Source organism: Phyllostomus hastatus, unplaced genomic scaffold (genome assembly GCF_019186645.2).
Source record: "Phyllostomus hastatus isolate PE091 unplaced genomic scaffold, TTU_PhHast_1.1 phas_contig_118, whole genome shotgun sequence".
Classification (NCBI taxonomy): Eukaryota; Metazoa; Chordata; class Mammalia; order Chiroptera; family Phyllostomidae; genus Phyllostomus; species Phyllostomus hastatus.
In genome coordinates, this window is record NW_025333543.1 from 6,257,798 (window position 1) to 6,283,736 (window position 25,939).

Genomic DNA, 25,939 nt, shown 5'->3' on the forward strand with positions numbered 1-25,939 from the left:
AGAAAGGAATGAAGAAAGTGGAATGAAGTAAGAGAAGGAAAGCATATAGTATTAGGTTTAAACAGAAATTTAAAACATAAGATAAAGTGAGAGAGAAAGAAAAAGAAAAAATAAGTAAATAAATAATAAAAAAATAAGAACCAAATTGGAGAAGATCTACCACAGCACTATCTACAACACATGCACTAAAATTAACTAGATATGGGATGGTAATAAGAGGGAAACATTAAAGAAAGAAAAGCTTAAGTGATGTCTAGAGGAAAAGGAAGTGATTTTGACATGATAGAGGGAGAGGGAATACTAAGAGTAAGGAACAAAAACCAGGCTGAGGCAGGGAAAAAGTAAAATTTGAATTGAAAAGGAAAAGAAGGAAGGAAGGAAAGAGAAACAGGGGGAGGGGCAGGATGAAAGAGAAAAAAGAGAAAAACAGGCTAACACAGGGAAAAAATAAAATTTGAGACCAAAAAAAGAGTAGGAGAGGGGAATGGTAAAATTTGAATTTTGAAATATAAAAATAGTGAAGTCTGGAGATGAAATGAAAAAAATGGAACAACTACCCTATTCATAAACAATGGGCAAAGATTGCTAAAGATGGAGAGAGAACACAGCTAATTTAAGTCAGGAGAAGAAATGTGAGATGACTCTTGACAAGCAAATTGTTTTTGAGATGCTGGACTGCAGTGAAATACAAGAGTGCAGAATGAAAACAAGTTGTAGCAAGAGAGAAAACTAATTTTTTTTAAAGATTTCATTTATTTATTGGTAGGGAGAGGGGGAAAGAGGGAAAGAAACATCAATATGTGGTTGCCTGTCACGCTCCCTAATGGGGACCTGTCCCAAAACCCAGGCATGTGCCCTGACTGACTGGGAATTGAACCAGTGACCCTTTGCTTTGCAGGCCAGCACTCAATCCACTGAGCCACACTATCCAGGGCAATAAAACTAAATTTAAAACGAAAATAATGAGAGTAAAGAAGAAGGTAAAATGGGATAAGAGAAGGGAGGCCAAAATATGTGAATTGAAATAAACTATAGTATAAAATGTAGCGACTTAATATGTACAAACTTGCTGAACAAGACATGAATGTTAAAAAGCTATGCAGAAAAGAAAATATCACAAATCATGGAGAAGACCATGGTGGATTTTGTGTCAGTAGCATCTATTTTTTTCTTTCTGAATCTGCCTCTGGTGATATCAGATGGTGAGCCCACCTGGCCTTAGGCAGCCTGTTTGAGACTACCAGGGATCTACGGTCTGTGGCTGAGTCCTTCAGTTGTTAATGTAGTCACTCTGCACTCAGCAGTGAGGCTTAAGCACCACAGGGTGGGGCAAAATCCCTCTTGGGGTCTGAACCATTGTTTCTTCTCAGGCTGCTGCCTCTTGAAGGGGGTGGTCTGCCTGAGCAAGATGGCTGCTGCAGTGTTGGGGGATGACTCAGCACCAGGATCCTGGCATCTGCTCTCAGTTCTCTCCCCAAAGTCTCCAACTACAGTCTCTAGTCCACTCTACCCCTCCCCCATCTTTGGTGGAGCCCAAGGTAAGTGGCTGCAAATGACCATTTATACATTGGCCCTTTAAACAGCTGTTTGCGTCATCAGATATGCATCTCTGGCAGAGAGAAACCCTGCCGCTTTTTGCAGCTGGATGTTATCTGTGTACTTTTCAGGCTCTGGTGCTCTAGGCTGGGGATCCCAGCTTAGGGTTTAGTCCCCACACTTCTCAGAGGGATCCTACAGGCTGCTTAAATATCCCTCCAGCGCTTCTGCTGCCACCTGTGGGTACTCAGCCAGCCCTCTTATTCCTGTACTGTACTCCCTCCCACTCACATGTGCTCAAGCTGTTTCTTCGGTCTGTCTGTGGTTATGAGGCTTCTCTTTCGCTATTGTTCAGTTGTTGGTTCTGGATGATTTCTCCACAATTTTGTTGTGATTCCAGATTGGTCCTGGGAGGAGGTTAGTGTAACTTTAGTTCATTTTTAGTTATGGTATTTTCATTGTTTTAAAATTTTTATGTTATTTCTATCTCTCAATTGAGAAAAATTGTCAGAACGCTAATTTAAAAAAAAAAAGTCCCGGGTTCAGAGAGTTTAACAGGTTACTACTTTTTAACTTTCAAGGAATAGACTGCACTAATACAATCTAAATAGTTCCAGAGTATAATGAATGATCACAACATAATGAATAAATCAGCAAAATGAATGTCATCAGCAAATTATATGAATAATATCCAGTGATTCAAATGGGATTCAAGTTAACTGTGGAAAAATGGTTCAGTATTTGAGAAATAAGTTTTATAAATAGTTCAAGATTTTTTAAAGTGGATTACTACTTTAATAGGTGCTGGAAGAGTGACTTTATTAAAGTCAAAGTTCAGTTTTTATAACCTGAGTTAATTTAATAAACATATATCTGAAAGCAAAACAAGTTATAGGCTTAACAGAGAAATGCCGGCAGCATATGCATTAATTCAAGAGCAAGACAGGTTACTTGTTCAATGTTCTTTTTTTGTATTTACATTATTCTGGAATCTATAAGTCAATTCAGTCATGTAAGAGAAGAAAACAAGAGATATAAATAATACAAGTAGCTAATAATGTCAGAGCATTTACTTTGTATCTAGTATTGTTCTAATTATTGAACATTCTTATATCATTACCACAGATTATGATACTATCACAAGTAGATGTCACTAATGTAGAAGCTATTGTTATGACCATATAAAGTTATAGAAATTGAGGCAATAATAGTTTAAGAAACTTGCATAAGGTTTTACAGCCAATGAGTGCTGAAGACTAGGTTTGATTTAGGCAGACTGACTTCATGTATACTTACATGTATATCACTCACACTGTATAAACTAGGAGCTTACAGACTCTAAAGTCTGATTAGAGTAGAGTCATGTTCGTTCATTTGTTTATGCATTGTTATGGCTGTTTGCATGCTAAGATAGCAAAGTTGAGTGGTTATGCCACAGTACTGTGTGCCCCATAAAGCCTATATATTTACAGAAAAAAAAAACTTTAGAAAAAGTTTGCTGACCCCTGTTCTAAATCTTTGGATTCTGTTATCTTTGATTAAACTGTTAGGCCTTTTTCATTAGGAAAGAGGGGGCAAAATTATGAATACATGTTTGGTAAACCCAAGATAATCAACTAAGAAACTGTTAGAAATAGTAATCATAAAGTGAGGTAGTTTTGTTTTTAATACCACTATGCCAAATTCAGATTGTTTCCAATTTAGAAGTAATAACCAGCTTGATAATACAATGAAATAATAGGCCCAGTCTCAAAAGCAATAAAAATTAATCAATTAATTAATTAATATCTGAAAGTAAGTGTACAAGAAATCTACCACCAAAGCTGTGGGTTCAATCCCCAGTCAGGGCACATACAAGAATCAACCAATGAATGTATAAATATATGGAACAACAAATTGGTGTGTTTTAGCCCTGACCGGGTAGCTCCATTGGTTAGAGCATCATACTGATACAGCAAAGAAATGTGTAGTACCCAAATCAAGAGAAGTTTAAAACTATACTGAATTAAAAGAAGAGATTGAATAAATAGACACATTAAGTTCTCAGCTAGTATGTCTCAGCATTAAAAAAAGATATATTTTTTAAAAATCTAAATTAGTTTGTGAAATTAGACTTCTTATTCAGATACCAAGGGGATTGTTTCAACTTCATGTAATGATTCTTAAAATTTTAAGAGAAAAATGTGACCAAAAAAGACTAGGAATTTTATGAAAAATAGGTTTATGATTTCAAGATCTTAAACTGAAATATATGCTAAAGTCTTGCCCTTTCACTGCAAATTTTAGGCATCCATAAAGTTTTAATAAATTTTGTTGAAACAGAAAGGGAATTATTTATCTCTGGAATAGAAAAGAAGTAACTTCCTATAGATACATAGGAACTCTGGCAATCTGTAAAACTGTATTACTATAGGCTCAGCCTAGGTGGCTGGCTAGATAGAGTCTTCCATGCCTGGAGGGACTTAACAGGACAGAAGATGAGTGCACAACCACAAATCACCAAAACATGGAGAATGTAAACATCATAAAAGAAGAACAGCAAGTTCAACAAAAGAGTAATTTAGTCTAGAGAAATAGAGGAAAAAAAGAAGAATCTAAACACAACTTTCTTACTCTGAGCAATAAGAGAGGGATTTACTTCCACAAAGTGACAAACAAGAGTTATGAAACAAGTGCTGATGAATTATGAAAAACATAAACTAACATTGAATATTAAAACTAAGTATATATGAAAAATAGCAGAGGGGGACTCCACTGAAGAGCTGATTAGTACACTGGAAGATAGATGTGAGGAAATCTGCAAATACAATACAAAGAGTTACAAAGGAAAAAGTAAGACATAGAAACACTTACCAGAACTTCTAACATTTGTTTTAATAAGAGTTGGATTTTGTAAAATACTTGTTCTGCATTTATTGAGATAATCATTTGGTTTTTCTTTTTAGTTTAAATGTCAAACTAACCTTGTATTCCTAGGATAACTGCTAGGTTATGATACATTCCCTTTTTATGTATTTTTTGATTCTGTGTGCCAAAATTTGTTTAGAATTTTTTAATCTATGTAAAATCTAAGTAAAGATTATTGATGTATAGTTTTCTTTCCTTGTAATGTTTGTTTATTAGAGTACTTCTTGCCTCAAAGAATGAATTAGGAAGCATTCTCTCCTTTTCAATTTACTGAAAGAGTTTGTATAGAATTAGTATGATTTTTTTCATTAACTGTTTGGTGAATTTACTAGTAAAGCAATCTGGGCCTGTTTTTTTCTTTGTGGGAGGTTTTTAATTACTAATTATTTTTAGTGTCCTTTGGTAGTTTGAGTCTTCTGAAATTTGTCCATTTCATTGTATATATTTAATTTGTTGGCATAAATTTGTACATAATATTCCCTTATACTTTTAAAATCTGGAGAATCTGTACTAATGTCACCTGTCTCATTCCTGATATTGATAATTTGTGTCTTTTTTTGTCATGATCAATTTGGCTATAGGTTTGTCAATTTTACTGATCTTTTCCTCTTAATATGATGGAGAAATGTGTAATATGAAAATTTAGGGAAAAGTAGAGGGAACAGCAAGTGCTGTTCCTAAAAGGAAAATAACTTGCTGTTTTCACAGAGGATAAACTGGAAGTGACCAAAAAGGAAGCATTGAGATCAGTTATGAGACTTTTACAATAGTATATCAGAGAAAGATAATGATAGCACTGACTGCCTATGACTAACAAAGTAGTGAGAAGTGGTTAGATTCATAATATATTATGAAGGTAAAGCCAGTAGAATCTGCTAATGACTTTTATGTGTAGTGATGAAGAGTAGACATGGATAATGTTTATTAGTCTTAGGCCTGAGTAATGTGGTTATGGTAGCTTTGTGAAATAGGGAATATTGGAAAGAGAAGATTTGGGCTATTGTGGGGAAAATGGGGTGGAGGAGAGGCATTAAGAGATCTGATTTAAAGTCTTGAAAATTTTGAAGCATTAGTTGACTCAGATGATTTTTTTCTACTGCATGTATTTTCTATATATTTGTTGAAGTTATTCAGGAAATTGACTCTTCATCTTGTAAAGATTGTCTCCTATTGAATAATAGGAGATATTCAAGGTAAAGGAGGTGTATAATTTCCAATAAAACATTGAAATTGTAATATACTAGGAAATAGAAGAAACAGGTAAATATGTGAATCTTTTTTGTACTAAAAGACATTGGTGTGGAATGATCAGTCAGAATAGCAAATATTCTGTTTATAGGTAGTATAGGTAATGTGAGTAACCAAGTTGAACTTCTTAATGAGATCAAAATAGAGAATTCTGAAATTTGTTATTGTTTTGTGAAGTTCTTTGAATTTAAATCAGATATTTGAGGTGACTCAAGAAGATTGGGTCCAGGATCCCAGACCTCCTTTAAAATAGACCACGATACCAAGGTCAGCCTAAGTAGAACTGATACAATCTTTTTTGTGCCCTTCATGATAGATTCAGAAGATGACTAACTTCCAGGGGTAGAGGGATGAATCTGTAAGTTTGGAAAATGATACACTAGAGAAAAACCATGATGCTTTTTCAGAAAATAGTCTCAAAGAATCTAGCTAAACTATTAGATTGATGTTGTTCTTGATTAGAGTAAAATCCTTTCCATCGTGAACTAAAGTAGAATTGTAATAGAATACATTAAGAATTAGAGGAAGTCTTAAACTTACACTTTTTATTTCAGCAAACTACTAAATAAAATACAGTAAGCATTTAGTACGAGTAACCCTCAGAGGACAGGGACCTTTTTTGCATTATTAATCACTATATATCAAGAATAAGCATAGGGTGAGAACTTTGATATTTTTTACCTGAATATGTAAATTAATGAAACCACAAAGTGTAAGTGTGGTTTATTTGGTGATTTTATTTCTTAAGCACGTTTCTTCACTAGAGGGTGCTATGTAAGCATGCTGTACTTTAAAGTGTTTATTTTATTTACTGTGAGATTGGATTTTTAAATCACCTGATTTATTAAAAGCTTTCATTTCTTTCTTTTTTTATTAATTTCAAAACAATACTGATTGTATGTGTATGGAAAAGTTAATGAACTTCAGTAACTGTTAATGGCAACATTAACATAAATGTTTCTTTTCTTCCTCCTCTTTAGGAGACTTATGACTCCAATCATGTATGCTGCACGAGATGGTCACCCACAGGTTGTTGCTCTCCTTGTTGCTCATGGAGCAGAAGTTAATACCCAGGATGAGAATGGTTACACTGTGAGAATCCATTGTACAATGTTCCTTTTTATTTCTAAGACATTGATATTTTGTTATTAGTAGTAGGCCACACAAATCTTTTTAAAAAATAAAATTTAAGAAGGGTTGGGATATAATTGCTGTTTGATAAAGAAAATTAACAGCTGAAATGTGAAAAAAGTAATCATGTAACTCTCTTTATCCTCACCATTGTTGTAGAACCTATAACACAAAACAAAGCCTGGGCTCTAGAACACACTTAGAATCCTGTTTTAGAGAAAACAATTCAGTGATTAGCAGATAAATCATTTTATTATATAATACAACTTGAGTGTGTAAACCACTTGATTTTATAAAATCAATGAGCACTGGAAGTCTGCTTTGCAATTACAACTTTGGAAATACGTTTACATTAAATTGTGCAATGAAGAGATTGAATCATTGTATTAATTAACCATGTTAACTTTTTTAGTGTGCCATAAATACGGTTCTCTCTCTCTCATATACAGTCCCTCTTTTTAAACAATACTCTTTTCCCCTATTTTTATAGGCTTTAACATGGGCAGCACGTCAGGGTCATAAAAATGTAGTTTTGAAGTTGCTTGAACTTGGAGCTGATAAAATGCTACAGACAAAAGATGGAAATATACCAAGTGAGATTGCAAAAAGAAATAAACATCTAGAGGTATTCTTCCATATATTAAACTAATTTTTCTATGACATGTTTTCTTGTCATTTGTAGAGCTTTTATATGCATTTTTAATTTTTTTTAAATATATTGATTATGCTATTACAGTTGTCCCATTTTTTTCTCCTGTTTATTCCCCTCTACCCTGCACCCCCCTCCCACCACTGTCTCCCCCTTAGTTCATGTCCATGGGTAATACATACGTGTTCTTTGGCTTCTCCATTTCCTATATTATTCTTAACCTCCCCCTGTCTATTTTGTACCCTCCATTTATGCTTCTTTTTTTAAATCTTTTTTTATTGTTGTTCAAGTACAGTTCTCTCCATTTTTCCTCTACCAGTCCCCACCCCGACAGGCATCTCCACCTCCCACACTCGATCCTACCCCACTTTGGCCTTCTCCATGTGTCCTTTATACATGTTCCTTGACAGCCCTGTTTATTTTGTAGACCATTTATGCTTCTTATTCCCTGTACCTTTTCCGCTGTTCGCTCCCTGCCCCTCCCCACTAATAACCCTCCATGTGATCTCCATTTCTGTGATTCTATTCCTTTTCTAGTTGTTAGCTTAGTTTGTTTTATTTCTGGTTTTTTAGGTTCATTTATTGATAGTTGTAAATTTATTGCCATTTTAATATTCATAGTTTTGGTCTTGTTCTTTTTCTTATATAATTTCTTTTAACATTTCATATAATAATGGTGTGGTGATGGTGAACTCCTTTAATTTGACCTTATCTGGGAAGCACTTTATCTGCACTTCCATTCTAAATCATACCTTTGCTGGATAGAATAATCTTGGATGTAGGTCCTTGCCTTTCATGACTTGGAATACTTCTTTCCAGTCCCTTCTTGTCTGTAAAGTTTTTTTTGAGAAATGAACTGATAGTCTTGGGGGAACTCCTTTTTAGGTAACTGTTTCCTTTTCTCTTGCTGCTTTTAAGATTCTCTCCTTATCTTTAATCTTGGGTAATATAATTATGATGTGCCTTGGTGTGTGCTTCCTTGGGACCAACTTCTGTAGGACACTCTGAGCTTCCTGGACTTCCTGGAAGTCTGTTTCCTTTGCCAAATTGGGAAAGTTCACCTCCTTATTTTTTCAGATAAGTTTTCAGTGTCTTGCTCTTCTTTTCCTTCTAGCACCGCTATAATTCAGATGTTGGAATGTTTCAAGTTGTCCCTGAGGTTCCTATACCTCTTCTTGTTTTTTTGAATTCTTGTTTCTTCATTCTGTTCTGGTTGAATGTTTATTTCTCCCTTCTGCTCCAGATCATTGATTTGAGTCCCAGTTTCCTTCCCTTCACTGTTGGTTCCCTGTATATTTTCTTTATTTCACGTTGTATAGCCTTCACTTTTTTCTCTATTTCATGACCATACTCAACCATTGCTGTGAGCATCCTGATTACCAGTGTTTTGCTCTGTGTCTGATAGGTTGGCTGTCTCTTCATTGCTTTGTTCTATTTTTGAAGCTTCGATCTGTTCTTTCATTGGGGCCATATTTTTTGTCTCATTGTGCCTATTAAGTTGTAAGGGGCAGAGCCTTAGGTATTCACCAGAGTGGGGCAACCCATATCACTGCATTGTGGCACTATATGTGGGGGAGGGGTCTGAGAGGGAACAATGTCCCTTTCTGGGCTCTCTTCGGCTTTCAGTTACTTCCCTCATTACCCACAAGGGAATTGGGCCTTTCCAGAGCTGATTCCTAGGTGGGTGGGTTGGTGTACATTCTAGGATGCTGTGGGTCTCTCCAGTGAACTCTCCTGTGAGAATGGGAGTTTTTCCCACCCCTGCAACCCCCACAGATTTTTACAGCCAGAGGTTTTGAGGCTTTCTTTCCCCATACTGGAACCCTGGGTTGCGGGGTCTGTCTTACTCCCCACTTGTTCCTCCTTGTTTATCTGCATATGTTGGACCACCCAGTCTGCCAGCCACTGCCTCACCTGCTGGGTCCTCCAGCTGCCACCTTGCCAGGTGTCCTCTGTGCCCCAGCTGCCCATTGCCACACCTCCTACCAATCTGAATGTATGTTTCTTCTTTAACTCCTTGGTTGTCGGACTTCCATACAGTTTGATTTTTTGGAAGTTCTGATTATTTTTTGTTTTTAAATTTGTTGTTGTCCTTTTGGTTTGAGGAGGAGGCAAAGTATATCTACCTATATATACCTCCATCTTGGCCAGAAGTCCTTATATATGTGTTTTTTAGAATTCACAACTATAATAATAGTGTGTCTGACTATTATTAAATATTTAAATGTGCAATTTTTCGCTTAAAAGGATGGGTTCTGGGGTTTTGATTTGTTCTTCTGTTTGAGCCATCTCTCTCTCTTTTTTTTTTTGGTCTGGTCACACCTATTACAGTAAGGGGCGGAGCCTTAGATGTTCACCAGGGCTGGGCACCCCAGTCGCTGGGTTGTGACGTATGTGGGGGTGGGGTTGAGAGGGAACAATGGCGGTTCCTCCGTTCTCCATGGGACCTCAGTCCCCTCTGCTGCTTCCCTCCCAAGCAAACTGGGCCCCTCTGGTTCCAATTCCTGTGTGGGTGGGCTTGTGCATGCCATAGGGCCCTCCAAGGACCTCCCCTGTGAGGCTGGGTGTCTCTCCGTGCACCTCAACTCTCACAGGTGTCCTCAATCAGTGTCCTGAGGCTCTATTTCCCAGTGCTGTGATCCTGGGTTGCGTGCACTGCCTTGCTTTACAATCGCCACCTCACTGGGTCTGCTGGTTGCTGGTTGTCACCCTGGGCCAGGGTCTGCCAGCTGCCGCCTGCTCACTCAGGGTCCACCTGCTGCGATCTTGTGTGCCCCAGATGCCTTATGTGCCCAGTCCCACCACTCTCTGCTTTCCTTGCCTCCACTGGTGCCTGGCTGCTCGTCTCCGCCCCCCTACCAGTCTGGATGCATGGGTCTAATTCAACTTCTTGGTTATCCGACTTCCATTCAGATCAATTTTCTGTCATTTCTGGATATTATTCTGTTTCTAAATTGTTGTTGTCCCTATCTTGGTTGTGTGTGGAGGTACAGTACTTTCACCTATTCCTCCATCTTCTAATTTTTTAAAACTTATTCTCAGGATAGTAAGTTGTGAAAGTTCTGTCCCACTCAGCTTGGAAAATGTTTCCTTCTAGGTATAAAATAATCACTTGTTTACTTTCTTTTAAGTGTAAATGATAGTATATAATATTGTTTACTATATTTATTTCAATGGCTCAACTTTTTTCAGATCTTCAGCTTGCTTTCTTTGAGTTTAAATCCATTGAAAGGAAAGCTTCAACAGCAAACTAAAGAAGAGACTATTTGCAAACTACTGGCAACAGATTCTGATAAAGAAAAAGATCACATATTTAGGTAACAACATTTTTTTGTTCAACAAAACACCTATAAATTAGTAGGAATCGTTGATATTTTTAGTACTTCTAGTAAATGTCATGACACTTAAAATATATGATATTTTAAACTTACAGCACTTTTAAATATCATTTAGAAATGTCTGGATATTAAGTGCTGTATCCTCTACAATTTTAGAAAAATGTTATATATGTGTACTAACAATAATGAAAATAATTAGTGACTTCAAATAAATTATCCACAATAAAATTTATTTCTAAAAGGTTCTAAGATTGTATTCTATTAGTGTTCATGTTTTTAACACATTTTTAGCAGATTTCTGATTTTATAAGCTAAAATTAAAAATACATATTTTTCTCTGAACACTGTTCAGTACAGACCACGTAATTATTCTCTTTTCACATTTAAAATTGTTATTAAATTCTTACTTCCTGCAATTAAGATTTTCATGTATGAGATCTCACAAGGAATATACACATTGGCAGATATTTTCATTCTTAGGAAAAATGAGCTACATTTTGGTATTACCTTTTACTATCACACATTTATTTACATTGTCGCTCCAGAAACCTTTCTTATTCTTGATGTAACATAGATCTGGTATGTAAATATTTTACATGTATTTATTTTTACTCATTCTTATTCTCTACATAGTTGTTGTTTGTGCATTTATAATTTTTTCTGAAATTGACATTACTATAAATATATATATAGTTCATATACAGCATTTGGAGATCTGGAAGTATTTTTACATGGTCTTGGACTTGAACATATGACAGACTTATTAAAGGTAAGATATTGTATAAGCTACATTGAGTTATGTATGTATATTTGTTGGCTAACATAACATTAAATATCCATAAACATGCTTATGAGAGAATCCCAAATGCACTTTTCTCTGTAATTTATAATTATAAGCATTTTGTAAATTTGTACTTATACGTGTTTCAAAAATGTAGACATAAGCATTTTGAAAATTTATTATTCTAGAAATTTACATGAATTAGAATTTGGCTGGATTAAGCAGCTTTTACCCACTGCCTACCTTCACAGAACTCCTGCTTGTACATCTAAGCCATTAGTTTGTTTTTGTAGTTGTGCATCTTACTGCATAAAGTATTCAAAGGAGCATGATTTTAAAGCAAACAAAACTGGTATCAGCTTCTTGCTTTAATGGTTGTTAACTGAAATATGTTACGTAAATCTCTGACTTTTTTTCATAAGGATGATGATACTTAGTGTAGGGTTGTCATAAAGATTAAACTCATATGCCAGGGACTTATTGGCACTTGAGGCATGCATTATCAGATTTGGGTAGATGACAGTTACCAGCCAATTAGCTGATACTGAAGCATTAAAGCACTGTTGAAAATAGGTTGTCCTTAGGAATATGTACATTCTGTTTTAGTAGTTTAGAACTGGACTTCATTTTACAATCTTGAAACTTCTTATTTGACATGTATTGAGTAAAACTAAATGTTAAGGCTGGTTTAATGTGATACAAATAGAAATTTTAAATATTTGTAAAACAATTTCTATCCAATTTTATAGAGCTGCTTTTCTTTTTATGTGAGCAAATAAATATAAATTGTAATCATTTTCTTTGAATCTGGATAACTAGCTGTGTTTATCCTTTTAAGGTAATTATACATATCATGATATTTGTTACTTTGTACCCAGTAGTATAATTCAATATCTGTATATCCTATCCCCTCTAGAACATTGAGGGCAGCATGTAACTGATTAACTTATGTACACATGGCTACTTCCTCTAATACTATTTTATTTATATTGAAAGTTATTTTTTTTTCCTTTTCTACAGGAAAGGGATATAACTTTAAGACATCTTTTGACCATGAGAAAAGATGAGTTTACAAAGGTAGTATTAATTTTAAAATTGTGGAGCTCTTTACTTTCTTTTTTGAAAATCCTAGGGCTATAGACTGAGTGATCTTTTGCTAAGTTCTTGATTAGATATGATTGTAGATAACTATATCTGAAATCTTCTCTTACAGTACTAAGTTTCTTTAAGAACATTTAAGGTCTCAAGAGTTGTTTTCTTCTTTAGATTTGGCCATGACATTTCAACTAAAACTTTTGCTTCATTTCTAAATATAAATTAAATTTGCAAAACAGGTTACTTAGAAATAAGAGGTGTTTTTTATATATGTGGGTATAAACATGTTTTACCCAAATGCTGCCTTTTGTTTGGTTCTCATGATGATCAAGACCTGTTATTTTATCATCTGGTGTTATTAAGCAACAATTTGAAAATACTGTGGGAAATATGAAACATAACTTTAATGAATTGGACACCTAGAAAGTGATGATTTTTCTCAACACATGGGAACACATTGGCATGTACACACTGGAAACTTAAAATCATTAGTATCACTAAAAATCAAAATAAGCATACTAATTCACTAAATCTTGGGTAGAAAATTTAGTTAATACTAAGGGTGGAATACATACAAAAAGGAGATCTCCCTTAATTACTGATAATTTAAATGATATTTTAAACGAAAACTTGTATTACTGTGGTTTTTCAGAAAGTCTATATATGAAAATCTAGTCATTTATTTTTATAATCTGTCACAACTGTTATTTATGTATTATAAAAAATTACTTAAAGTTACTACATATCTAAATATTTTAATGATGTAAGCTTCTTAGTCACAGTTACAAACAAATCATATATTTTTCAGTGTTATTTCTTCAATATGTACCTTTTTTCAAGATGTGAAGTAATCAAGTATAAAATTTCTTTAGTAATTTTGAATATTATTCAAATATGACTATCTTATTGTACCTTGAAATTATTTCTATTTAGAATGGAATTACCGATAGAGACCAGCAGAAAATTCTGGCTGCTCTTAAAGAACTAGATGTAGAAGAGATAAAATTTGGAGAATTACCTGAAGTGGCAAAGTTGGAAATCAGGTAAAATTAACTTAGTGGTTTACATTAATATTGTTTAAAGCACACAGTTCTTTTTTTGTTTAATTTTGATAATGTCTCAGTTATTTTACTTGATGCCATCATCTCCTCAGGGAACCAGTTCATATTATAATACCATATTCTAAAATGAGAGCTACTTTCTAAAGTCAACTTTGAAAAAGTTAATTTACCAAGAAGCAAAACAATGCCTCTTCATGTTAACTCACATAAAAACATGTTTTATTTTTAATTGCATTTTATTAAATGAACTATATAAGAGATTCCACATTTTTCATAGTATAACTCTTACCCTCTTTAAATCATTTTAAGTGTCAAATTGAAAATTCGAAGTAGTGATATTTTTACTGAGGGCAATAAGAAAGTGTTTCTCATGTAACTCAAGTCTCTCTTCAGCTTTATTCTGTAAGAAATTCTGTTACAAATATACAAAGTTCATTTTCAATATTGTAAACTTGTCAAGTATGACTTAGTAATATTATATCATTTAAAATCTATTTTGAAAAGAATTTTTTATTTTCTGATATCATATGGAGCAGTAAAGACTTCTAAGTTTTTATTTGAAGTGACTATAGGGTCACAGGAAATTTTACAGGAGTATATACCAGGAGATCCCATGCACCCTTCACCCAGTCTCACCCAATGTTAATATCTTGCTTAACAAAATATTACAATATCAAAATATCAGAACCAGAAAACTGATATTGGTACAGTCCACATAGCTCATTCATATTTCATCATTTATACATGTACTCATTTGTTTGTATGTGTATATTTCTATGCAGTTTTATTACATATTATAGCTTCATGTAAACAGTGTCACAGTTACTGCAAGGTTTCTTCATACTACCCCTTTATAGCTATGCAGCTCCTTCCCCTCATCCCTAACTGCTAGCAATGAATACTTTGTTGTGTTTTTCTTAATTTTATTTATTTATTTATTTATTTATTTATTTATTTATTTATTTATTTATTTATTTTCAGAGAGAGCGGAAGGGAGGGAGAAAGAGAAGGAGAGAAGCATCAATGTGTGGTTGCCTCTCGTGCACCCCCAGCTGGGGTCCTGGCCCACAACCCGGGCATGTGCCCTGACTGGGAATTGAACCAGTGACCCTTTGTTTTACAGGCTGGTGCTCAATCCACTGAGCCACACCAGCTAGGGCTGTTATCTATTTTGTTGTTATTTAATGAATGTCATATAAATGGAATCATACAGGATGTATTTGTTACTGGCTTTTTTCAGTCAGTCTAATTTCCTTGAGGTTCATCAAAGTTATATCCTACAAAGTATAATACTTACAAATGCAGCAGTACCATCACTAGTTAGCCTGCCTAAAGCTAACATTGCATCTATGGTAAACATTAAACACATAAAAAATAGATTTTCACAATATTTTAAAATTTAGAGAAGTCTTCCAGGGTATAATTTAGATGATCCAGATTTTTTAGAAAACTTTATTGCAAAGTTCAGTTATTTCCCTTTCTCTTAATATATCTGCTTATAGCAAGATGATCTATTTTCAAAATAATGCCTCATAATTGTTTTGAAATAACATTAGCTCTTAAATATTTGAATACATTCTAAAGATTTCTGTTGCGAGGGCTTAAAATCAGCAAACCTTGATAACTTTGTTCATTTTCTTGTTTTATTGCTTCTATGCAGTAATATTCTAAGTTTTACATGCTGACTTAGAAATTAAATGTTTTAATATAACTTAATTGTATGATGGCAGAATTGCCTGTATGAATTTTTTTGTGTGTGGATTTAATACATTTAAAGAATGGGTAGAATCCTGAATGCTTCACTTATTAAAACTGCTGAATTTTTTAAAAAAGTAAAACTGGCAGACATATATTTCAGGAATTTGACCTTGTTATTAAATCATAGACTTTGTTTACATGCTGTTATGGAAAAGGTTTTACTTCCCATTTGCTCAAAGTCATTCTTTAAAGAAGAAATTAGTCATTAAGTCATAAGAAAACTAACAGCAAGAAAAGTTGAACTGATTAATTATAATCTTCTGGTAATGTGATTTTGACAATTTAGCTACTGATTTATTCTTAAGATACTTTTCTTCTATGTGTTAAATTTTCTAAAATAGTCTCTACAGAACCACATGCACTGTACATTTACTTTTTTACTACATTTGGCCTTAGTATGTTTATAGGTTTATAGAATGCAATTTACAAGAATTAATAACCATTCTATTACTACTTTGAGATATTTTATACATCAATAGTAGTTTTCATTTGTGGCTTGACATTTTCAACAGTTTCTGCCCAGACTTTTTCTCTGAACCTATCTGACATCTACTGGAATGTTTCAAAGGCATCTCAGAATTATGTCCATTAAGGAAACTCTCCTCCAAAAGAAAAAGTCTGTATAGATACAAAACTTTATGTAAAAATATTGTTCACATCTATTGTTTATAAACATTCTAAAACTAGAAACTAAATATTTAACATTAGAGAAATTATTGAATTCTGTTGCATCAATATAATTATTTTATTGTCATTAAAATTATTTTGAGACTTAATATCATGAGAAAATACTCACAATGAGTATAAAAGGCACAATATAAAATAGAGTATGAGATATAATGCCAGTTATGTATGTGCATAAGAAAAATACTGGAAGAAAATATGTAGTATAAGAAAACATTCTGAAAGAATGTATATCAGTCATCTTTGGATGATAAGAGTATTGGTAATTTTAACTTTTTAAGATATTCTATAATGAAAACACAGTACATTTATTTGGAATCCCTTTATTTAAAATAAAGTTTTATCCTAATACTTGACTTCACATTTTTAAAATATGGTCTGTTGTTTCAGTCAGTTTATACTATGTTATGCTGTAGTATCAAATAGCTTCTAAATTTAAATGAGTAGTACTAACAAAGTTTATTTTTTAATCACCTGTATGGTGTGTCAGTTGCCAGTGGCTCTCCCCCTTGTTATTATTCTGAGAACAAGCTAAAGAAACAGCTCCAACCAAGACATGCTGCTCTTGTATCAAAAGGAAAAGAGAGGGATACTCTTAAGGTCCCTCTCCTTAAGAGGGACTTCTGGCAGAAGCAATCAGTCACTCTTAAAGCTTTTGTACAAGACAGATACTTTCAGTCATATTTTATTTGCCAAAGCAAGTCACATGGCCAACCATATGTCACTGGGGCATGAAGTATTATTTTCTAGCAGAGAGAACCCTTATAGTGTTTAACTAAGTAGAACCTACATGATAATTTCATCAAGTAGTACAGGTTGTCATACCTATGCCATACCTGCATATTTTTTATTGTTTCAATAGGTACTGAATTATAATTGTTGCCAGGTAAGTGCATATAGGGGGAATCCTCTACAGCTCTGGGGTGGGGGTGGGCAGTCATTAACATAAGGTACCATGAATCACTATAAAGTTGTGTTTTTTTAAAACTTAATTATCCCTATTGTCCGTATTCAGTAGCTCTGAACATCATACATCACAAGAATGATACGTTTTCCTTTTATTTATTAAGAGTATAGTTTTGTTCATAATATTACTTGCTTGTTTGAACTGAGTTCTTACCATTCTTTCTTCTGAATAAGAACTGATAAGTTTCTGTTCCATATATATGTGTAAAGGGCCTATCTAGAATTATATAACTGCTCTCAGTTTATTTTTTTTAAATCTTCACATGAGGATATGTTTATTAATTTTAGAGAGAGAGGAAGGGAGAGAGAAAGAAACATCGCTGTGAGAAACATTGATCAGTTGCCTCCCATATGCATCCTGAGAGGGATCTAACACACAACCTAGGTATTTGCCTTGACCAGGGATCAAACCCACAACCTTTTTGGTGTATGGGACAGCACTCCAACCAACTGTGCCACCTGGTCAGGGCTCACTTGATATTTTGAATGACAGTTCTCAATGGATCTTAATTTCCTTGAGCTCATTAAATAAAAAATACACAGGATATTAATGAATTACTCTTTGAGTAATTATTCATTCTTTTCATTGATAATAAATAAAATTTGAGTATTTAAAGAGCATTAATATACCTTATCTAAATATTACATGGAAACAGAATTGATGTAAGTAATGACTACTGTTGTTTTGAGTAAAGATCAGAAAGAAAATGAAATGAGGAATTATATTTGTTTTGAAAATGCCTTTATAAATACTACTTTTGCTAAATAGGATAAGATCTTATTTAAATTTAAACTTTAATTGGCTTTTATTATTTTAATTTGCTTTTATAAAGCAGCCATCAGACACTTTTGATTGTTGGTGACTTGATTACATATAGTATGTTCATGAATTTTAAAAATATTTTATTAATTTTTATGTTTCAATTACAGTTTATATTTAATATTATTTTATATTAGTTTAAGGTATAGAGCATAACAGATAGACAATCATGTACTTTACATATGTTCCCCCGATATTTCCAATACACACCTGGCAGCATACATTCTTACTATAATATTATTGACTATATTTTCTATACTGTACTGTATATCACCATGACTCTTTTGAAACTACCAATCTGTACTTCTTAATTCCTTCAACTTTTCACTCAGTTCCCGAACCTCCCTCCACTCTGGCAACCATCAGTCTGTTCTCTGAACCTATGAGTCTATTTCTGTTGTTTTTGTTGATGTATATTGTTCTTAAAATTTCACACATAAGTAAAATCATGTGGTATTTGTATTTCTCTGACTGACTTAAAATAATGCCCTCTAGGTCCATCCATGCTGTCAGAAATTTTAAGATTTCCTTCTTTTTTATGGCAGATTAATATTCTGTTGTATATACATACCACATCTTTTTTATTCATTGATGGGCACTAGTGTTGCCCTATAGCTTGGCTATTGTAAATATTGCTGCAGTGAATATAGAAGTGTATGTACTGTATTCTTTTAAATTCATGTTTTGGGCTTCTTCCAATAACATATGCAGAAGTGAAATTGCTGGGTCATAAAGCAGTTCCATTTTTAATTTTGCGGGGGAACCTCCATACTGCTTTCCCCAGTGGCTGCACCAGTCTTCATTGCCACCAACAGTGCACTAGGGTTCCCTTTTCTCCACATCCTCACCAGCATTTGTTGTTTGTTGATTTATTGATAATAGCCATTCTGACTGGTGTGAGGTACTATCTCATTGTGGTTTTAATTTGCGTTTCTCTGGTGATTAGTGACATTGAGCATCTTTGAATATGTCTATTGGCCATTTGTATGACCTCTTTGGGGAAGTATCTATTCCAGCCCTTTGCTCATTTTTTAATTGGATTTTTTGTTCTTTTAGTGTTGAGTTTTTTAAGTTCTTTATAAATTTTGGATATTAAACCCTTACTAGATGTATCAGAAAATATGTTGTCCCATTAGTGGGTTGTCTGTTTCTTTTGTTGATGATTTCCTTTGCCAAAGCATTCTATAGATTCCACAATTCCTATCAAGATATCAATAACATATTTCACAGAACTATTTCAAAAATTTATATGGAACCACAAAAGGCTCCACATAGCAACAATGTTCCTGAGAAAGTAGACAAAGTTGGAGGAATCACCCTACCTAATACCAAACAACAATATAAGGCCATAGTAATCAAAACAGCAGGTAATGGCATAGAAACAGACACACAGATCAATGGAATAGAACAGAGATCCCAAAATAAACCCATACTTTATAGTCAATTAATATTCAACAAAGGAAGCAAACACATTCAGTGGGCTAAAGACAGTTTATTCAATAAATGGTGTTGGGAAAATTGGACAGATATGTGCAGAAAAATGAAACTAGACCACCTTCTTATGACACACACAAGAATAAATTCAAAATGGATTAAAGACTTACATTTTAGACTGAAACCATTAAAATCCTAGAAGAAAACATAGGCAGTAAAATTTAGGACATTGCTCATAGCAATATTTTTTCTGATACATCTCCTCGAGCAAAGGGAGCAAAAGAAGAAGTAAACAAATGGAACTATACAAACTAGTTTTATTTTTTTGTATGTTATCTGTCTAATTTTCCCAACACTATTTATTGAATAGACTGTCTTTATCCCATTGTATTTTTCTGCCCTTTTTGTCAAATATTAATTGACCATATGGGTATAGGTTCTCTATTCTATTCCATTGGTCTCTGTATCTCTTTTTATGCCAGTAACATGATGGTTTGATTATTATGGCTTTGTAGTGTAGTTTGATGTTAGGTAGTGTGATTCCCACAACTTTATTCTTCTTTCTCAATACTTCTATGGCTATTCAGGGTCTTTGTGGTGCCATATAAATTTTAGGGTTATTTATTATAGTTCTGTGAAATATTCCATTGGTATTTTGATAAGAATTGTGTTGAATCTATAGATTGTTTTGGGTAGCATGAACATTTTAACAATTCTAATTCTTCCTATCCATAAGCATAGTATATGCTTTCATTTATTTGTAGCTCCTCCAGTTTCTTTCTTCAGTATTTTATAATCTTCAAAGTACAGGTCTTTTACTTTCTTGGTTAAATTTATTCTTAGGTATTTTATTTAATTTTTTGATACAGTTGTAAATGGGATTGTTTTCTCAGTTTCCCTTTCTGATAGTTCATTATTAGTGTATAAAAACACAACTGATTCCTGAATATTTGTTGTGTATCCTGCTACTTTACTTAATTGTATTTATCAGTTGTATAGTTATTTGGTGAAATCTTTAGGGCTCTTTACAGTATACAGTATATAGTATACTATATATACTATACAGTATATACATTATCTGCAAATAAGGACAGTTTTACTTCTTCCTTTCCCATTTGGATGCCTTTTATTTCTTCTTCTTGTCTGATTGCTGTGGCTAGGACTTCCAGTACTATAGGAGTAATGAAAGTGGACGTCCCTTTCTTTTTTCTGATCTTAGGGAAATGCCTTTAGTTTCCCTCCATTGAGTGTGCTGTTAGCTGTGGGTTTGTCGTATATGATCTTTATTATGTTGATGTTTGTGTTCCATCTATTCCCATCTTGCTGAGACTTTTTATTGTGAATAGTGGTCGATTTTGTCAAATGGTTTTTCCTTATCTATTGATATGATCACATGATTTTTATCCTTCATTTTCTTTATGTGGTGCATCACAGAAATTGATTTGGATATTGTACCAGCCTAAGTCTCACTGTATCATAGTATATGATTTTTTTAATGTATTGCTAGATCCATTTTGCATCTTTTTTCATCAGGGATATTGGTCTATAATTTTTTTCCATTGTACTATTTACTGGCTTTGGAATTAGTATAATACTGACCTTGTAAAATGAGTTTGGCAGTCTTTGCTGTTCTTGAATTTTTTGGCATAGTTTGAGAAGGATAGGTGTTGGTTCTTCTTTTTTTATGCTGCAATACTTTATCCTTATTAAATATTTATATCTCAGATATTTTAAAAATAATTTTATTGTTGTTCAAGTACAGTTGTCTGCATTTACCCCCCCACCATTCCCCACCACCACCCCAACCATCCTCACCTTCCCACCCTGATTCCACGCCCCCTTGGTTTTGTCCATGTGTCCTTTATAGTTGTTCCTGAAAACCCTTTCCCCCTTTCCCCCCATTATCCCCTCCCACCTCCCCTCTGGTTACTCTCATATTGTTATTAATTTAAATGTCTGTGGTTACATTTTGCTTGCTTGTTTGTTTTGTTTATCAGGTTCCACTTAAAGGTGAGATCATATAGTATTTGTCTTTCACTTCCTGACTTATTTCACTTAACATAATGCTCTCCAGTTCCATCCATGTTGTCTCAAAGGGTAGGAGCTCCTTATTTCTCTCTGCTGCATAGTATTCCATTGTGTAAATGTATCATAGTTTTTTGATCCATTCATTTACTGCTGGGAACTTAGGTTGCTTTCAGCTCTAGGCTATTGGTTCTGCTGGAAAGTTTGGTAAAATTCACCTGTGAAGCCATCTGGCCCAGGGCTTTTGTTTTGTGGAAGTTTATGTTTACTGCTTTAATTTCATTATTTGCAGTTAGCCTGTTCAGATTTTCTGTTTCTTCTTGATTGAGTTTGGGGAAATTATATGTTACTAGAAATTTATCCATTTCTTGGAGACTGTCCAATTTGTTGTCTTATACTTGTTTGTAACATTTTCTTATAATCCTTTATATTTCTGAGGTGTCAGCTGTTACTTCTTTCTTTTCTTATGTTATTTATTTTAGTCCTCTCTTTTTCTTGATAAGTCTAGTTGAAAGCTTACCTATCTTGTTTATCTTTTCAAAAAAATACAGCTCTTGGTTTCATTGATCTTCTGTATTGTTTTTCTTACTCTATTTTGTATATTTCTGCTCTAATTGTTATTATTTCCTTTTTCTACTCACTTTGAGCTTTGTTGTTTTTTTCCTAGTTCCTTTGATTGTAAGATTAGATTGTTTATTTAATATTTTTCTTGTTTCTTGAGGTAGGTCTGTAATGATGAGTTTCGCTCTTGGGAATGCTCTTGCTGTGTGCCATAGATTTTTGGGTTGTTGTATTTTCATTTTCAGACTCAGTTTGTGTCAAGGTAACTTATGATTTCTTCCTTGATATTATTGTTAACCCATTCATTGTTTAGTACATGTTATTTAGATTCCATGTCTTTGTGTGTTATTCAGTTTTTTCTTGTTAGTGATTTCTAGTTTCATACCATTGAAGTTAGATATGCTTGATATGATTTCAGTCTTCTTAAATTTATTGAGACTAATTTTGTGCCCTAACATGTGGTCTATCTTAGAAAATATTCTTCCACATGACCTTGAAAAGTAGGTATATCCTGCTGGTTTGGGATGAAATGCTCTGAAGATATCAATTAAATCCATCTAATCAAGTGTGTTATTTTGCTCATAAAGTTTAAAGTACTCTATATAAACTATTTTTCAATCTAACAGTTAAGAATAAAAGACTTATTTTAAATTAAAATACTATGTAAATTTTAGCAATGTGTCTTGGAGAAAAGTTTGCTGTTAAGTTTCATTGGTAGCAGACCATGCTTTCTTTTTATAACCTTTTTTTTTCCCTAGAAACAGCATGAATGAAACTTTGTATAGTATATAGTTAAAACTTCTGCCTTATAGGAATTTTTTTGGACTCATAAGTACCTTTTGGTCCCATAGTGGTAGTTTTTGTGTGCATTTTTATTATAGTAGATACTGCTAAATAACTACAGAAAAGTACTTGTCACCTCTTGATATTAATAATAATTTTTCTCATTCCACTAGAAGGTAACATCTTACTTTATTGTAATCCCATATTTATCATACATTTAAATTTTATTTTCTCACTTTCTTTGAATTATCTATTCATAGCCATGGTACAATTTTGTATTAGGTTGTGTAGGTTTCTGTGTAGTTTTTGTAAATTGGTTTCTGTCACTGAAACAAATCTAATCACACTGTCTCTTCATTGCCAGAATCAGTGGATTAATCTTAATTATTTAACATGCTTGACCTTTTCCTCATTCTTGAATTCATACCCTTCATTGCTATTAAGGTCTATTATGAATAGACCTTAATTCCTGATTTTCCTCTTTTCAGGCTACTTCTCTTTTGATAGCTTTTTTCTTCTACTCCTGTCAGTTTGCCCCTCTTCACAATATGTATTATTTTTCTTTTATATCTTCTCCATGATCATAGTTTTGATTCCTATTGGTGACAAAATTACAGATGCCTCTAATACTACTGTGCTTTCATTCAAAATTGAAGGAAAGACTGAATTTCTATTATATTAGTGAAAATAAAGATGTAATTTTTCTAAGTGTACCAGCTCCCTGAGTTCTATCTAGCCTTATGAATTTGTGGATTTTAGGGTAAGTCTGACATTTGTAAGTCTACAAGACTGACATTTTCTATTGCTTACTGGTCATTTCCACCTACATATATCATATCATTGACATTATCATCATAATTAAGTTTATTTGAATGCCACCTATATACTAGACAAAATGCTAGGTGCTTTTCATACATTATGCATATATCCTCCAGTCTTCCTTACTGTCTTATTATCTCAATTTCAGAGATATGGAAACATTTAGCTAAAAATCAGGCTTGCCCAAGAACATGAATGTGGAAGCTGAATTCAGATTCAGGTCTTCCTGACTCTAGAGTCTTTGTTCTTAATTATTATGTCATAATGGTTTATATTTACCCTACTTTCTTCCCTACCACCCACTCCAGGATTCTACTTGGTGGTACCAATGCCCATTAAAATGAAACAACAAAATCATCCTAGGCTCTTCCTTTTCATTTATGTGTAACACATCACCAAGTTTTTCAGCTTATTTTTCAAAATGTTTCTTAAAACAACATTCTACCCCTTCCCCCAAACTAGCACTGCCAGATACTTAGTTCAAGCTTTTCTTTATCATATCTTAAATCAGTGATTTTCAACCATTTCCATCTCATAGTACACATAAACTAATTACTAAAATTCTGCAGCATACCAAAAATATATGTTTTTCCAATCTTACAAAAAGTAGGTATAATTTTGATTTATTTGCACTAGATGACTGTTGTGTTGATGTCATTTTTTTAATTTGACAATCTAAGAGAAAAGAGATGAGTGTCCCTGACTAAATAGTCAGGTATTACATGTTTTAAAAATTCTTGCTACATACTGGTTGAAAATTGCTTATCTCTGTCTTAGATGGATGTTTCCATTAGTCTCCTAATTATTTTTTCTACTTTCACTTTTGTGTTCCTTTAATCCATACCACTCCTCAAATAAGCGTTCTTATACAAAAATCTGATATTCTACTTTTCTGTTTAAACCTCTATAATAACTTTACATTATCAAAAAGATAAAATTTAGTTCCATAGCATGTCACAAAAGCTCCTTAAATAAATGGTATGTCAATCCTCCTTTCTTACTACTTTGCTATAATTTTGCTTTAGTTATATCTTGGTGACCTCTTGCTTCCATACTTTTGAACCTATTATTCTCTCCATCCAGAATTCTTTCTCTTCCTTAACTATCTAGCAAAATTATTCTAAAACTCCAGACTCAGATCCTAAGTTATCATCTCCATGAAGCACTATGAATCCCTAGTCCCATTATATTAAATAAACTAATTATTTCTGAGTTTTTGATGCCTCAACTATAAACTTAGGTTATCAACATCAATCTTAAAGGAATTGTCAGGAGGAATTAAATGTAAAATAACTAGTGCAGTGTCTTTTGAGGAATTGAACAAAAAATGAAAAAGAGAAGAACTCATGAACACAGACAACAGTGTGATGATTGCAGGGGGGAAAGGGGATGGATGGAGGTGGAAGAGGGTATAGGGGGATAAATGGTGATGAAAACATAAATTAAAAAGTACTCAAAATCAGTACTTTTATATTCTTTCCTCATATGACTCTGTGAATAACGGCATTACAGTACAATTGTGTGTTTGCACCACATTCCCAACTTGGAGATGCTCAAGATCAGAAATTTTGTTTACTTTGTATACTCAATGTCTATTTCAGATGCTGATGCCCATTAGCTATTCTATAAATACATTTTAGAGAATCTAATAAATGTTATGAGTACACATTGAGTAGCCCAGTAGAATGAAGTAAATGGTTCCTATGAGTGATTTCTGTTTGTTTCCTCTCTTTAAGTGGTGATGAGTTCCTCAACTTTCTTCTGAAACTGAACAAACAATGTGGCCATTTAATAACAGCAGTACAGAATATCATTACTGAGCTGCCTGTAAATTCTCACAAGGTATTGTACAAAAGTTCCTAAGTGAAGAAAAATATGAATGCTAAAGAATATTCTGGATAGTCAGTGATAATTCAGTAAACAATAGTGATCTGGTAAAATTATATTTTTCTTTACAAAGTTGTATAATCTTTAAATAAGTAAATATGTTTAATATCATTCCTTTATATACTAATTAATTTTAAAAAATGTCTTCTCACCCTCAATAAAAGGAAAGTCAGACTAAAAATTAAATTGATCAGTGTATTGAACTTACCATTTGTTCTTAAGGGAAATTGTTTAAAATAAAAAGTGACAGGAAACCCAAGTGAAAGTTGAAACAAACCAGAGGGTTGAATGTTATTAAAAGCCCTATCAATAGAAGGTTTTTTAATAAAGAAAATTTTATTTTGGTTTTTAAATCATTTTTTATATTTCAATTACATTTGACATACATTATTTTATTAGTTTCAGGTGTACACCCCAGTGATTAGACATTGCATAACCTACTAAGTCATCATCTAT

The 25,939-nt window shown here is 33.3% G+C and overlaps 1 protein-coding gene across 1 annotated transcript in view; it reads left to right on the top strand.

Annotated features, from left to right (window-relative positions):
* Window positions 1-25,939, top strand: part of ASZ1 (ankyrin repeat, SAM and basic leucine zipper domain containing 1) — a 74,127-nt gene that overhangs the window by 38,970 nt on the left and 9,218 nt on the right. Inside the window, exons 5-11 of the mRNA XM_045847819.1 lie at window positions 6,672-6,783; window positions 7,313-7,447; window positions 10,664-10,788; window positions 11,503-11,578; window positions 12,611-12,667; window positions 13,619-13,728; window positions 25,333-25,438. Coding sequence (XP_045703775.1) covers window positions 6,672-6,783; window positions 7,313-7,447; window positions 10,664-10,788; window positions 11,503-11,578; window positions 12,611-12,667; window positions 13,619-13,728; window positions 25,333-25,438 — 721 coding nt within the window. The remainder of the gene's footprint in view (window positions 1-6,671; window positions 6,784-7,312; window positions 7,448-10,663; window positions 10,789-11,502; window positions 11,579-12,610; window positions 12,668-13,618; window positions 13,729-25,332; window positions 25,439-25,939) is intronic.